General features: G+C 41.1%; 1 protein-coding gene across 3 annotated transcripts in view; it reads left to right on the forward strand.

Annotated features, from left to right (window-relative positions):
- GLT1D1 (glycosyltransferase 1 domain containing 1) overlaps positions 1 to 13,035 on the forward strand; it is a 189,963-nt gene that overhangs the window by 107,831 nt on the left and 69,097 nt on the right. For 2 of the 3 annotated variants that reach the window (XM_077293272.1, XM_077293273.1), the window contains exon 7: positions 6,899 to 6,994. The exons of the other annotated variant lie outside the window; for it this stretch is intronic. In XM_077293272.1, the coding sequence (XP_077149387.1) occupies positions 6,899 to 6,994 (96 nt within the window). The remainder of the gene's footprint in view (positions 1 to 6,898; positions 6,995 to 13,035) is intronic. 3 annotated transcript variants of the gene reach the window in all.

The following is a 13,035-nucleotide window of genomic DNA, read 5'->3' on the forward strand; positions in this document are numbered from 1 at the left end:
CTGCTGTATCTATAACCCACCTTCTACGGTAAAGTGCAGCCTACTTTACATTTCCTTTCATTCGATCTCCGCCTTACTTATTTGCACAAGTCTGTGTGCCTTTCTGTGGATTACCAAGTTTGTATTGTTCATTCAAACTTGAACAGACCTGACAGTGGACCTGAAAAATCAACCAGGGCAAGCAACTGTATACATGATTTGATGCCTATTTAATTAGGTACCTGGCTGCTTTACCTCCATTGGATTTTTTTTTTTATTCAAGTAACATGACAGTGTCGACATGCATTATGTGTCACGAGTTTACCATGACAGAGGCCAGAAGACTGCAGTGTCTGATTTCACGTACTCCTGCACTGATTAGAAGCACGTCTCTGTCATATTAAACGGTGCAGGTTTCTGTTAGCAGTGCAGGGGTTAATCTGTTCAGCTTGGAGTCCCTGAAGCTTTCCTGTTTAGATGATCTCAGCTGCTCAGTATTGTCCAATCCCCTCTTTTACATATACTCACCTCTAGCAAACTGATTTGCAAGTGTAAGTCTTGTACTGCCTGGGGTGGTGTGGAGGAGTCTGTTGTTGATGGAAGCATTTGGCGTGTTGTTCTGTGACTGTTGCTTGGTGTTTCAGCTGTTTTCAAATTATAATCGTCTCCTATTTGGTTTTCCTTCCTTTTATCCCCGGTGTACCTCTTTGTCTGTGAGTGCATATTTGTATGTTTGGTATTTCATTTATTCCTGTACTTCTTCCCTTGTTAGTCTGGTTTTTGTATATACCGTACATACACTTTTACTCACTTTCCTGGGTGGCGGAGGGGAACAGATATAGGGCTGATTTCAAGCTGATTTCAAGAGTTCAGCAAGGTACTTGGCCTCCGCATCTTCACCATCAGAAGTAATCCAGAGAGTAGGGATAGCTAGGGCACCCCCAGCATTAGGAACAGAGAAGGAGACATTAGGTTTGTAATACAAATGCATGTACAAATATACCGTCATCATCAAAATTGTAACAAGGAGGATAAGTTGTTTAATTGTGAAAATAACAGCATCAATAGACATGTTAATGATATGCAAATGATTAAAAAGTTAGAACAAAATTTTCAAAACATTTTGTTTTATTTGGCATCAAGTATGAGCATCACCCGCAGAAATAAACGCTGCTATCAATGGTTCGTTACCTAAGGGTACTAACAAATACAGTATAAAAAAAAACTTGAAAGAAAAATCTGAAGAAAATTATTTAAATGTCGAGCCCACCTCCATTTTCCGCATAAATTGAACATTACATATGCATGTAAAAGTCCGATCTATCACAATATATAATTAACTTGATCAGTAAATAACATAACAACAAAAAAGCCCCCTAAAAAAACCCTCCCACAGTTTTCAAATTTCTTTGATTACTTAAATTTTAAAAAAAATACACATTTTTGGTATAGTCGTAATCTTGAGAATCATACTGCCGGGTCATTTTTACCAAACAACGAACGCCTTAAATAAACCCCCAAGAAATATTTGCAGAATTGCGGTTTTTTTTCACTTTCGAGAAAATAGAAGAGAAAAAGATGCATGGTAAGAAATAGGGAACTCCCAGGAAAATATATCAAATTTGAACTTTATTAATGTAAAAACAACAAATCACATGCAACAAGACACTCATAAAAACATTTAAAAAAACAAAAACAGGTTCAATAGCTGGTTATGTCCTTGTTATGACAATAACCTACATCCACAGAAGTTTACAAAAATCCAAATGGCAGTATATTAGTATATAATACCAGCAGAAAATTTCATATATACAAAGATTCATGAGAAAACTGAACACTGATATGTACTGTTAGTAATGATGAGCGAATATACTTGTTACTCGAGATTTCTCTAGCATGCTCGGGTGTCCTCCGAGTATTTTTTAGTGCTCAGAGATTTAGTTTTGTCGCCGCAGCTGAATGATTTACAGCTACTAGCCTGCTTGATTACATGTGGGGATTCCCTAGCAACCAGGCAACCCCCACATGTACTTATGCTGGCTAACAGATGTAAATCATTCAGCTGCGGCGCTGACAACTAAATCTCTGAGCACTAAAAAATACTCGGAGGACCCCCGAGCGTGCTCTGGAAATCTCGAGTAACGAGTATATTTGCTCATCACTAACTGTTAGTAAGTGGTTAAACCCATGCTCCCGACACTTTAACCCCCGAAACACTGTAATCAAACAAGATCGCAGCGTTCCGGTGGCATAGAGAAGCATTGTGCAGGGAGGGGCTCCCTACGTGCTTCCCTGAGACCCTCAGAACATCGCAATGTGATTGCATTGTTCTGAGTTTCTCCCTGCCTGCATTCCCCCGGATCCGAGATGGCTGTGGGGTCCTTCTGGGTCCTGCAGGGAGGTGGCTTGTCAGTGCCTGCTGAGAGCAGGACCTGAGAAGCCTCCTTCACTACCTGTCGGATTGCTGATCTGACAGTGCTGTGCAAAGTGTCAGACCAGCGATCTGACTTTATACAGGGCAAAAAAATTATTTTTGTGAAAAAAAAAATATATGATTTTTTTTTTTTTTTTACGGCTCTACATTATAAACTTCTGCAAAGCACTTGGGGGGGTTCAAAGTGCCCACCACACATCTAGATATGTTCCTTAATGGGTCTACTTTCCAAAATGGTGTCACTTCTGGCGAGTTTCCACTGTTTAGGCACATCAGGGGTTCTCCAAATGCGACAGGGTATCCGATCTCAATTCCAGCCAATTCTGCATTGAAAAGTCAAACGACGCTCCTTCCCTTCCGAGCTCTGTCATGCACCGAAACAGTGGTTTACTCCCACATATAGGGTATCTGCGTACTCAGGACAAATTGCACAACAACTTTTGAGGTCCAATTTCTCCTGTTACCCTTGGTAAAATAAAACAAATTGGATCTGAAATAAATTTTTTGTCAAAAAAAGTTAAATGTTCATTTTTTTTTTTAAACATTCCAAAAATTCCTGTGAAGCACCTTGAAGGGTTAATAAACTTCTTGATTGTGGTTTTGAACACCATGAGGGGTGCAGTTTTTAGAATGGTGTCACTTTTGGGAATTTTCTGTCATATAGACCCCCCAAAGTGACTTCAAATGTGATGTGGTTCCTTAAAAAAAAAAAAAAAAAAAGTGTTGTAAAAATGAGAAATCGCTGGTCAACTTTTAACCCTTATAACTTCCTAACAAAAAAAATGTTGCTTCCAAAATTGTGCTGATGTAAAGAAGACATGTGGGAAATGTTACTTATTAAGTATTTTGTGTGACATATCTCTGTGATTTAAGGGCATGAAAATTCAAAGTCGGAATTTGCTAAATTTTCTCCAAATTTCTGTTTTGTTTTGTTTTACAAATAAACGCAAGTCACATAAAAGAAATTTTACCACGAATGTGAAGTAAAATATGTCACGAGAAAACAATGTCAGAATCACCGGGATCCATGGAAGCGTTTCAGAGTTATTACCTCATAAAGGGACAATGGTCAGAATGGTAAAAATTGGCCCGGTCATTAGTCTATGTGCACACGTAAGAAAAGAGGTGCAGAATTTTCAGCACAAAATCTGCAGCTCCTGGCAGAATCCGCAGCCGTGGATTTGCCTCGGTTTTTATGCGGATTTTGTGCGGTTTTTATGCGGAATTGCTGCGGATTTTGTGTGGATTTCCTGCGGATTTTGCCACTGCGGATTTTTAACATGGAGGGGTGCAGAAACGCTGCAGATCCGCACAAAAGAAGTGACATGAACTTCTTTGAAATCCACAGCAATTCCACACTGATTTTTCCGCACCGTCTGCACATCTTTTATTTTTTCCCATTAACTAACATTTAACTGTACATCACAGTGCGGATCTGCAGCGTTTCTGGGCGGTAAAATCCGCTGCGGATCCGCAGCAAATCCGCACCGTGTGCACATACTCTTTAACATGCAAACCACCTTTGGGGGTTAGGGGGTGTTAAGGGGTTAAGGAACAGCAGCTGTGACTGAAATACAAAAAGACGCAGCTGGTTGTGGACTACCAGAAGGTTTAACCAGTAAAGTGTTTATCCCAAACGAAAATGCATATGGGAGAATAAGAAAAAAAATATAAAAAGCTATTAGAGCAAGGAAACCTTGCTAGCAAAAAAAATATATATATATTTTTGAAGTAATATCAGGGTTGAAACCTGCTGGTATTAGAGTATGGAGATGTAAAATTCCTATTTGGAGCCATTTTTGCCTGTAGAAAATTTGTGGAGGAGCAGACCCTACGTGTATCACCAGCTACATACATATGTTGCTTCTACAGGGAAAATGTACACTTTTTTTTCACTTTCGCCACACTTGGAATTTTTGTCCCGCTTTCCGTACATCATATGATAAAATGGATAATATAATTCAAAAGTACAACTTGTACTGCAAAAAAAAACAAGGCTACGTCGACGGGAAAATAAAAAAAGTTGTGGCTCTTGGAAGAAGGGGAAAAAACCCCCAAAAGTGCTAAAATGGAAAATTGCCCAGTCAATTCTCAAGGCAATTGATAAGACAAATCGTGATTAATATATTGAACCTAATCAGTAGTGCAGTCTTAATAAAAAAAAAATGAGGATGAAAATTATAGAAGAAACTCCTGAAGGATATAAATAAAGACAATTGGAGTGCTGACTTTAAAAATTAAACATGATTTTATTAATACAAAAATAACATATGTATATACTCGTGTATAAGCGGAGTTTTTCAGCACATTTTTTTTGTGCTGAAAACGCCCCCCTCGGCTTATACACGAGTCATGGTACAGAAAGCTGGCGGGGGAGGGGGGCGGCGGAGCGGATGTTTTTTTTTTCTTCAATAGGAAATATGCACACAGGGAAAGGGGATAAGGAGGCATGCATACAGGGACGGAATGCGGGAGGCATGCATACAGTGACTGAACGGGGGAGGCACTCAAACCAGGACCGGAAAGGGGGAGGCATGCATACAATGACAGGGACAGGGCAGGCGTGCAGACAGGGATAGGGACAGGGGAGGCATTCATTCCAGGACAGGAAATGGGGAGACATGCATACAATGACAGGGACAGGGCAGGCGTGCAGACAGGGATAGGGAGGACAATGCATACCCGGCTTATACTAGAGTCAATAAACTTACCCAGTTTTCTGTGGCAAAAGTAGGTGCCTCGGCTTATACTCGGGTCGGCTTATACTCGAGTATATATGGCACATATTATACACAAAGGTTATTGCGGAAGGAAAAGATAGGATCCACAATAGAAGCCCTGGAAATAGGGCGTTTTGGGGTAAGAGGCAATTCTGCATGTTACAGAACTATATAGTATTGGAAGATCATGTAACATATACTCTCTTAGTGCAAATGTAGTAGTGTTGCAACAATCATAAAGTGCTTGTGCAGAGAGGATCTACCATTAATTATAAACTGATATGGAAAAGCAGGGGCATAAAGTAAATGTACCACCCCTACCCAAATTACAAGGGTTGTATACACTTACCCATGTTGTAACTTGCTGGTGCACAGACCACAGAATTCCCAGGGGCTGACCCCAGATGCATGTTTCGTGTAAGCTTTTTCTATGGGGGATGAGTGGCAAGTGTCCCATCTGTCTTTTTATATCCTATCTAATATAAAAGGATTGGGTTATTGCTTGGCTGATGATTGTTCTGCCAGGCTGCATGGACTCTGGGGGCAAATTATCAAGATCTACTGCTGCATTCTCCATTAGTAATTGACCAATGATGTCCCAGATGTGCTTGATGTATGACAAGTCATGTGAAGCTGCAAGCAATGGTAGCATGCCTATGCCCCTTTGGCTGCTCACAATAGCATGAGCAACATGCGGCCTGGCATTGTCATATTGAAAAATGGCTGCTTGAACACTTGTTCCCTCATGAAGGCCACTTTGCGGCACTGCCCAATTGGTCTTCAGAGTAATTTCTGACTAGAAATGTGTCTAAGACAAAAGCAGGGCTCCTCACTGAAGAGGATAGACCTCCATTCCAGCCCCCATTGCTGTCTTTGCTGTTCAGCATGATAACCCTTGTGAGTGGTGGCGTGAGGTCAGTGGCACAACTGTAGGTGTCCTAAAAACAACTTCTGGTGGTTTGGGTAGACACTATTTGCCATCTAATTTAATTTGCGGTATGGAATGAATCAGTAAACAGCATTCTTAGAATATGATGAGACCATGTGGTCAATGCCATGAAGAGGCCTTCACAAGTGAACGTCGCGTCACACCAGTCCTGCTCCCAGAATTATGATGTGGGGTAGGGCTGTAAGATTGCAGGAATCCTCTTTTCTTTATTTCCGGTATACTAACAGCTCGGTGTTACGTTGAATTAGTCATGGAACCAGTAGTATGGCAATGCCTGCATCTTGACCCAGGAGACATTTTTCAAAACCACTATTATGAACAAGCTGCATGACCTAATCTTCCTACTGGGGCCTACAGCGTCTCCGGACTTATTCCCCATCAAGCACATCTGAGACTTCATTGGTCAGCAATTGCAAAAGGAGCTGCCAGTGACTGATCTTGATTGTGCCCAGGGGAATTCAGAGCATTCATCAGCCATTAATAACCTCATGGATAGAATGCCAAGGCATATACGTGCATGTATTACTTTATGTGGGCACTCGTGCTGAATAAATTGAAATGTTTTGAAAATGTTTCCAATTTTTCATCTTTTGCATATCATTAACATATCTATTGATCCTATGATTTCCATAATTCCATGACTTTTCATTCTTATTGTTTCAATTTCAGTGTTGCAGAGTGTAGACATGTCAACTGTTTAGATTTTTTTTTTTTTACTTGTTTTTCAGGATCAAGCTAAAAATTGCTTCTGGCAGCTTAAATGCTATTTCATTCTAGTTATTGAATTAGCTATTTTTGCTGTGTTCTGATTTTTAGGTATGATGCATAGCCCAGAAAACACACAAATGTTCTTACTAATTTGTGGCCTCCGAAGAGTTAAAGATCCCCTGTATTTGGTTGAGGCTTTTTCAGGTAAGATTTTTTTTCTCTAATTTTTTTCCCATTATTTCATGATAAACAGCACGCTTCATATAGCAGAGCCTGAAGCTGTAGTAGCAGGCAGTGACTCAGCATGTGCTCTCCGCTACGGTACATTTGAATCCCATAACTATTGTACATGTTCGGTAACTTGAGAAACAATTGTACTTTAATTTACAGTGGATATAGTAAGTCTACACACCACTTTTAAAATGCCATTTTATTCATGAAAAAAAAAATAATAATTTTGGGAACATTAATTTCAGAACTTTTTCCATCTTAAATGTCGCCCATAGGCTGTAGAAATCCATTGAGAAACAAACCAAAATCATTTTCAGGGGAAAAATAAAAATAATAAAATTATTAACTCATGTTGAATAGTAGTCAGTATACAGCTCCATCACCTTAAAGTGATTCTAATTAACCTGATTTAGGCTATGTGCACACGTTGCAGATTGTATGCTTTTTTGCCTTGTTTTTTTGCCGTGAAATCGTGGCGGAAACGCTGCAAAAACGCATTCGCAGCACAGCCCATTGAATTCAATGGGATTCCGCAATGCTGAGTATTTTTCCGTGGCGGAATCGCATCTAGGAAAAAAAAGCAGCATGCTCGTTCGCGGCGATTCCGCACACATTTGAATGCATTGATCCACTTACTTACTGCATGGGGCTATGCCCACCATGCGGGAAGTAAGCGGATCATGTGCAGATGGTACCCGGGTGTGGAGGAGAAGAGACTCTCCTCCAAGCCCTGGGTACCATATCCCTGTTAAAAAATAGTTATATACTCACCTTCCGGTGGGCCCCGAATCCAGCCAAGGCCTTAGCGATGCTCCCTGCAGCTCCCGTTCCCAGTAATGCCTTGCAACAATGACCTGTGATAACGTAGTGGTCTCGCGTGATGGTACATCGTCTGGGGTCATTGTCGCGAGGCATCACTGGGAACGGGAGCATCGCGAGGAGCGGGAAGGCTGCGGGGGCCGTCGGAAGGTGAGAATATCACAATTTTTTTTATTTATTTTTTTATTTATAACATATCTTTTTACTATTGATGCTGCATAGGCAGCATCAATAGTAAAAAGTTGGTCACACTTGTCAAACACTATGTTTGACAAGTGTGACCAACCTGTCAATTATTTTTCCAAGCGATGCTACAGATCTGTAGAAAAATAAGGCTAAAAGCCACAGCCAGCTCACCGACAGACCAAAGGAGCACGGAGATTTCGTCCAGACCAAGACGTGCAGCAATGGAAGATGAGGAAAAGATGTGTACTTCAGCTCCTTAAAATCTTGAAATTCTTTATTGGTGCATATAAATATAGCGTGCTTAAAATCCTTGCTCAAAGGTGGATGCAGTCATGAGGATAGACAACGCTTTTCGATCTATGCGATCTTAATCATGGCATGTTCGTGCCTACCGGCGCCGCAGCTGCATGTGTCGCGGCTGTGTCACAGTCACGACACATTCTTGGAGAGCCCAACAAACAGGCTCTCCATGCATGTCGTGCCTGTCACACAGCCGCGACACATGCAGCTGTGGAGCTGATCACCTGATCGGCCGGCGCGTTCCAGGAAGCTGGGTTCCCTCTGCAGCTTATTTGGCAAGTGCTATAGCTTGCCGAGTAAGAGGGAACCCAAGCAAATTCGCTCATCTCTATTCCTAAGGATAGGTCAGAAAAACTCCCAAAGTAACATAATGTATTGTGCTATGCAATGTTTGAATTTAGCTAGTGTGAGTCATGGCAGACCATCTTGTGGCCAGTATTGCTCCACAATTTTTTTTTTTATGCTGGCAGTAGGAATGTGGCGGGGTTATAAGTTGGATTACTTGTTATTTTCAGACTTGGCTTCTTTTTGTGAAAGATATGAGCAGCCTTCAAGCTATAAGTTTCTCATCCCGAGTAGGGATGAGCGGACCCATGGAAGTTCGAGGTCTGGTATCCAGCCCAAACTTTAGTCCAAAGTTCAGGCACCAGAACAGTACCCGGAACTTCAGCCAGAACTCAAACCCCATTGACTAGAACTTTGGAGCAGGAAAATTCTTCTTTCGCTCTTGCTCTCTCGCTCTTGCTCTCTCACTATTTCGTACTCTCGCTCTTCCTCGCTCTCCCGCGCACGCTCTCTCGCGCACACTCTCTCTCGTGCACGCTCTCTCGCGCACCCTCTGTCTTGCGCTCTCTTTATTTTTTCTTTTTCTTTCTCCTGGAACTCCGAACATTAGTAACAAACTTTTTGGAGAAGAACATGTTCGGAGTTTTGCATCGGACACTAACTGTCCGGTACCAACCCTGAACTTAAAAGGTTAGCTCATCTCTAATCCTGAATACACAGACTGGATATATACATGCACATATAAAGCATTTTATAGCTAATCTAAACCATAGTATAGTTGTAAAGGGCTGAGTTACAGGGATCTTTTTATTAAACACAATGTTTCATTCGTATACATCACTAATTGACAGCACTAAGCCCTCACCAAGAAAATACAATGCAAATCGAACCTAATGTAGGTCAGATAATGAAATGTTTTCTAGGTGCAGGTCTAGTCTTCTCATGGGTTAACAGGGAAACTGAGACCTTCTGTCTGAAGCAGAATGCCTATTATCTATGTGGTAAGAAATCAGAGACTAAATCATTAATGGCCTATTCTTAGAGATCTATGAACAAAAGGGTCGTTTCATTTTTTACCAAGACTTATCGACTTGTCTGTATATGCAGCTCAGCGCCGTTCCCTCTGCTGACCTGCAGAATTTCTGGTGTTAAAGATGGACCATCGGGTTTGGTTTATGCACATGGCCAAATTACTGACCTGTACAAAATTGTTTGTAGCTGTAGTACAGCAGTCATAGAAGTGTGGAGGTTTTATTCTTCATCTTAATTTTCTATATCTTTCTGTGCCCTGATATTACAAGGATACTGTGAGGCAGTGACCGGTGTCACAGGTAGGGGTCTCTGTATGTTCTCCCAGGATGCGTACGGAGGCGTATTGAGGACATGGGGAGTGCATTGCAGTCACAGGCATAGCTGTGATTGCAATGCAGACTAAAAATAAGTGTTAGTCTTGGGCATGTTAGTGTCCAGGGCAGAGTTGGGAAAACCTGCTCTGGGGTTTTTGTATTTTGAAACAGACTGCAGGATGGTAGTCGTGCAGTCCGTTTCATTCCAGGCCCGGGCTTTCCATGTGGCTGTAGGCCACTAATCCCAGTTAAAATCCCTGCAGTAAAGGGTTTGGGTGTGTCAGGGTCAGAGTCAGTATCAGTCTGGTGGATGCTAGAGGGCAGAGCAGTCAGCTCTGCAGAGCTCCTGTGTGAGGCAACACTGACAAATGGAGCCAATCTCTCAGGGGAGCTGAGACTCCTGGCACCCACAGTGTGCACAGTGGTGCAGTTGCCCACAGTAATTGGTCAGAGAGGGACTGACATGTTTAGTGACTGTAAGCTGAATGATATCGTGTATTGTGGAAAGTTGTGAGTAAATAGACCTTAACATGCGCTGCAGTTGCCCATGGCAACAGGTCAGAGGTGGACTAGTGTGTTTAGTGACTGTAATCCGGAGGATATGATTCCCGGCAGCAACCTGGAGGATACTGGTACTATGTAGTGCTGTGTATTGGATATTAATGGTACAAACTTGTGTGAATTGGACATTAATGCTGTGAAGTAACGACATTAAAGAAACTTTCTGTTGGAACTTTGTTGGGTCACTGCCTCCTCACTGCAAAGTGTGCTACCACGGCAATACATACAGGGCATTTTTTTTGTAATACTTCAACTGAATAATTACACATTCCATTTTCAGCCATATTACTCAGCTTTTCTCCCCTAAAATCTTTGGTTGTAACTAAATGACCCCCCCCAACTAACTTTTATTAACTGGATGACCACTTTAAAATGGATTAGGAGGGTATAATATAATAAGTGGTAATCACCCTGAGAGGTTAACCTGCGACTCTGATATTGATTCTACTTACTGCTCCGCCTCCGCATACAAGAAATGGCAATAAATGCTCACTCAGCCAATCCCTGGCTTCAGAGGAGACCCGCCTCAGCTAGTGATTGGCTGAATCGTCCTTTGCAGCCATTTCCAGTGTGTCGAGGTGGGCTCATCTGGGACCCAGTAAGTGTCTGGACAGAGGATCGTTGAGGGCGAGTATCCTGTTTGAGCCTTTTCCAATCTCTGCTGTTTCCAAAAGGAGTAAAGAACATATTCAATATTTCTGTATAGTGTTGAAAATGTTGATCTGCAGAAAACTATAAATGTCAGCCTATTGTGTTTGCGCCAGAGGGTATTGTGAACTTTCAGATGTTTTAGCATTTTTGACATAGATATTTAGAAGAAATGCTTATAATAGAAACCTAGCGTAAAAGGTATGTCATTTACTGATCATATATTTAGGCGTTTCAGAACAAGCTGCTAATTCTATACACAGTTGCGCTGCAGGCTCGTTCCGTATCCTGACTGCTATATATAACATGTGGGTGGTGTCTAATGATAAATGAAATGTTGCCAATACCTGTGTTTTTCTTTCTTTTTTTCTTTTAATACACAGTGACTGCTCTTCTGACAGACTGGTGTGAGGATATTCTATAAGATTTAGAATGCAATGATTGTAATCAAAGCTGCTTGCTGACTTTACAATAATCATGAATGTCTGCATTTCCAGTTTCAGACTCCAAAATGTGCGCCGCTCCTGTAGCGTAATAATAGTCCAGTGTAATCCATGTGTCCACTAACAATGATCTGTTGATTGAATGTGCAAGCACCGCCGCAAGAGGTTCTCCACTTAAAAACGATATTTACAAATACAGTTGCAATAAAATATTTAAATTCCCATTGAAAATTGTCATGGACATTGATCTTAAAATGTACAAACGTTCTGTTGTTTGCAGTAAACCAACAAAACAAGAATAATTCAAATAGCTCAACAATTAAAGGGAATCTGTCAGCAGGTTTTTGCAATATAATCAGAGAGCATCATGATATAGGGGCTGTTGTGGTAGCCCCTTCCAAGGAGAACTAATTTTGGTTGAGATATAAACTATCTCCACTCTGCCATTATTGATTTAAAATTAAAGTGAAATAAAATAAATATGATGCATCGGAGGCAAGAAAATACACACAACCAGTGTCTGTCCGTGTACAATTCTGGTTCTCAGAAGCCCAGTTACAAGTCTTTGTTACAACTACAGAGATAAGAAAGTTGGAATGGCTTCTTACATTACATTATCTAAGAGAGAAGATATTTTAGTTGGCAAATTATTTTCAAACCCGTTCTACCCAGCTTACTATACTTTCAGAAACATAGGATTGTTTAACACACAGACACCTCTATGTCAGAGAGAACACACTGTGTTATTGCTTTCTGAATAACACTTATAAAGCTAATACTAAAATACAGAATTAGCTAAGATATATAGGTCCAAAATTAATAATTAAAGCAAAGTATAAATATTTACCATAACAAGGCTGAGACCCTGATTCCACCTATGTGTCACTTACTGGTCTGCATGCTGTCATTTTTATATGATCACTCTTTTTTCTCTGGAGAAGATTTAGCAGTACTCGGACATGTCTGAAAGCGCAAGCTACTTGTGGCTGCCAGGTTCCTGGAGAAGCAGGTGGTCATACATTCTCAAGTGACTGCAACAGAGCTGCAAAATGGCTGAACTTAACGTGATACACCTCTATTGAGTCTAAAGCACAAGAATAGTCAGCTCGAATGTGTTCAAAACTAAAGAAATTAGCCACATAAGTTTTAGGCTCGTGTTCTATGAAGTGGTGAAGCAAAATTGGCACTTTTTGGACCTATGGATCAGCAGTATGTTTGGGTAAGGAAGAATGAAGCTTAAAATGAAAGGAACACGCTGCCTACGGTGAAACATGATAGTGGCTCGGTGATGCTATGGGGTTGCTTTGCTTCCTCTTGCACCATCAACCTGCAGAGTGTAGAGGACAAAATAGATTGGAATCGGGAAATCTTAGAAGAAAATGTCATGCCTTCTGTGAGGAAGTTGATGCATGGGTGTCATTGGACT

This window comes from Ranitomeya variabilis, chromosome 1 (assembly GCF_051348905.1).
Source record: "Ranitomeya variabilis isolate aRanVar5 chromosome 1, aRanVar5.hap1, whole genome shotgun sequence".
Classification (NCBI taxonomy): Eukaryota; Metazoa; Chordata; class Amphibia; order Anura; family Dendrobatidae; genus Ranitomeya; species Ranitomeya variabilis.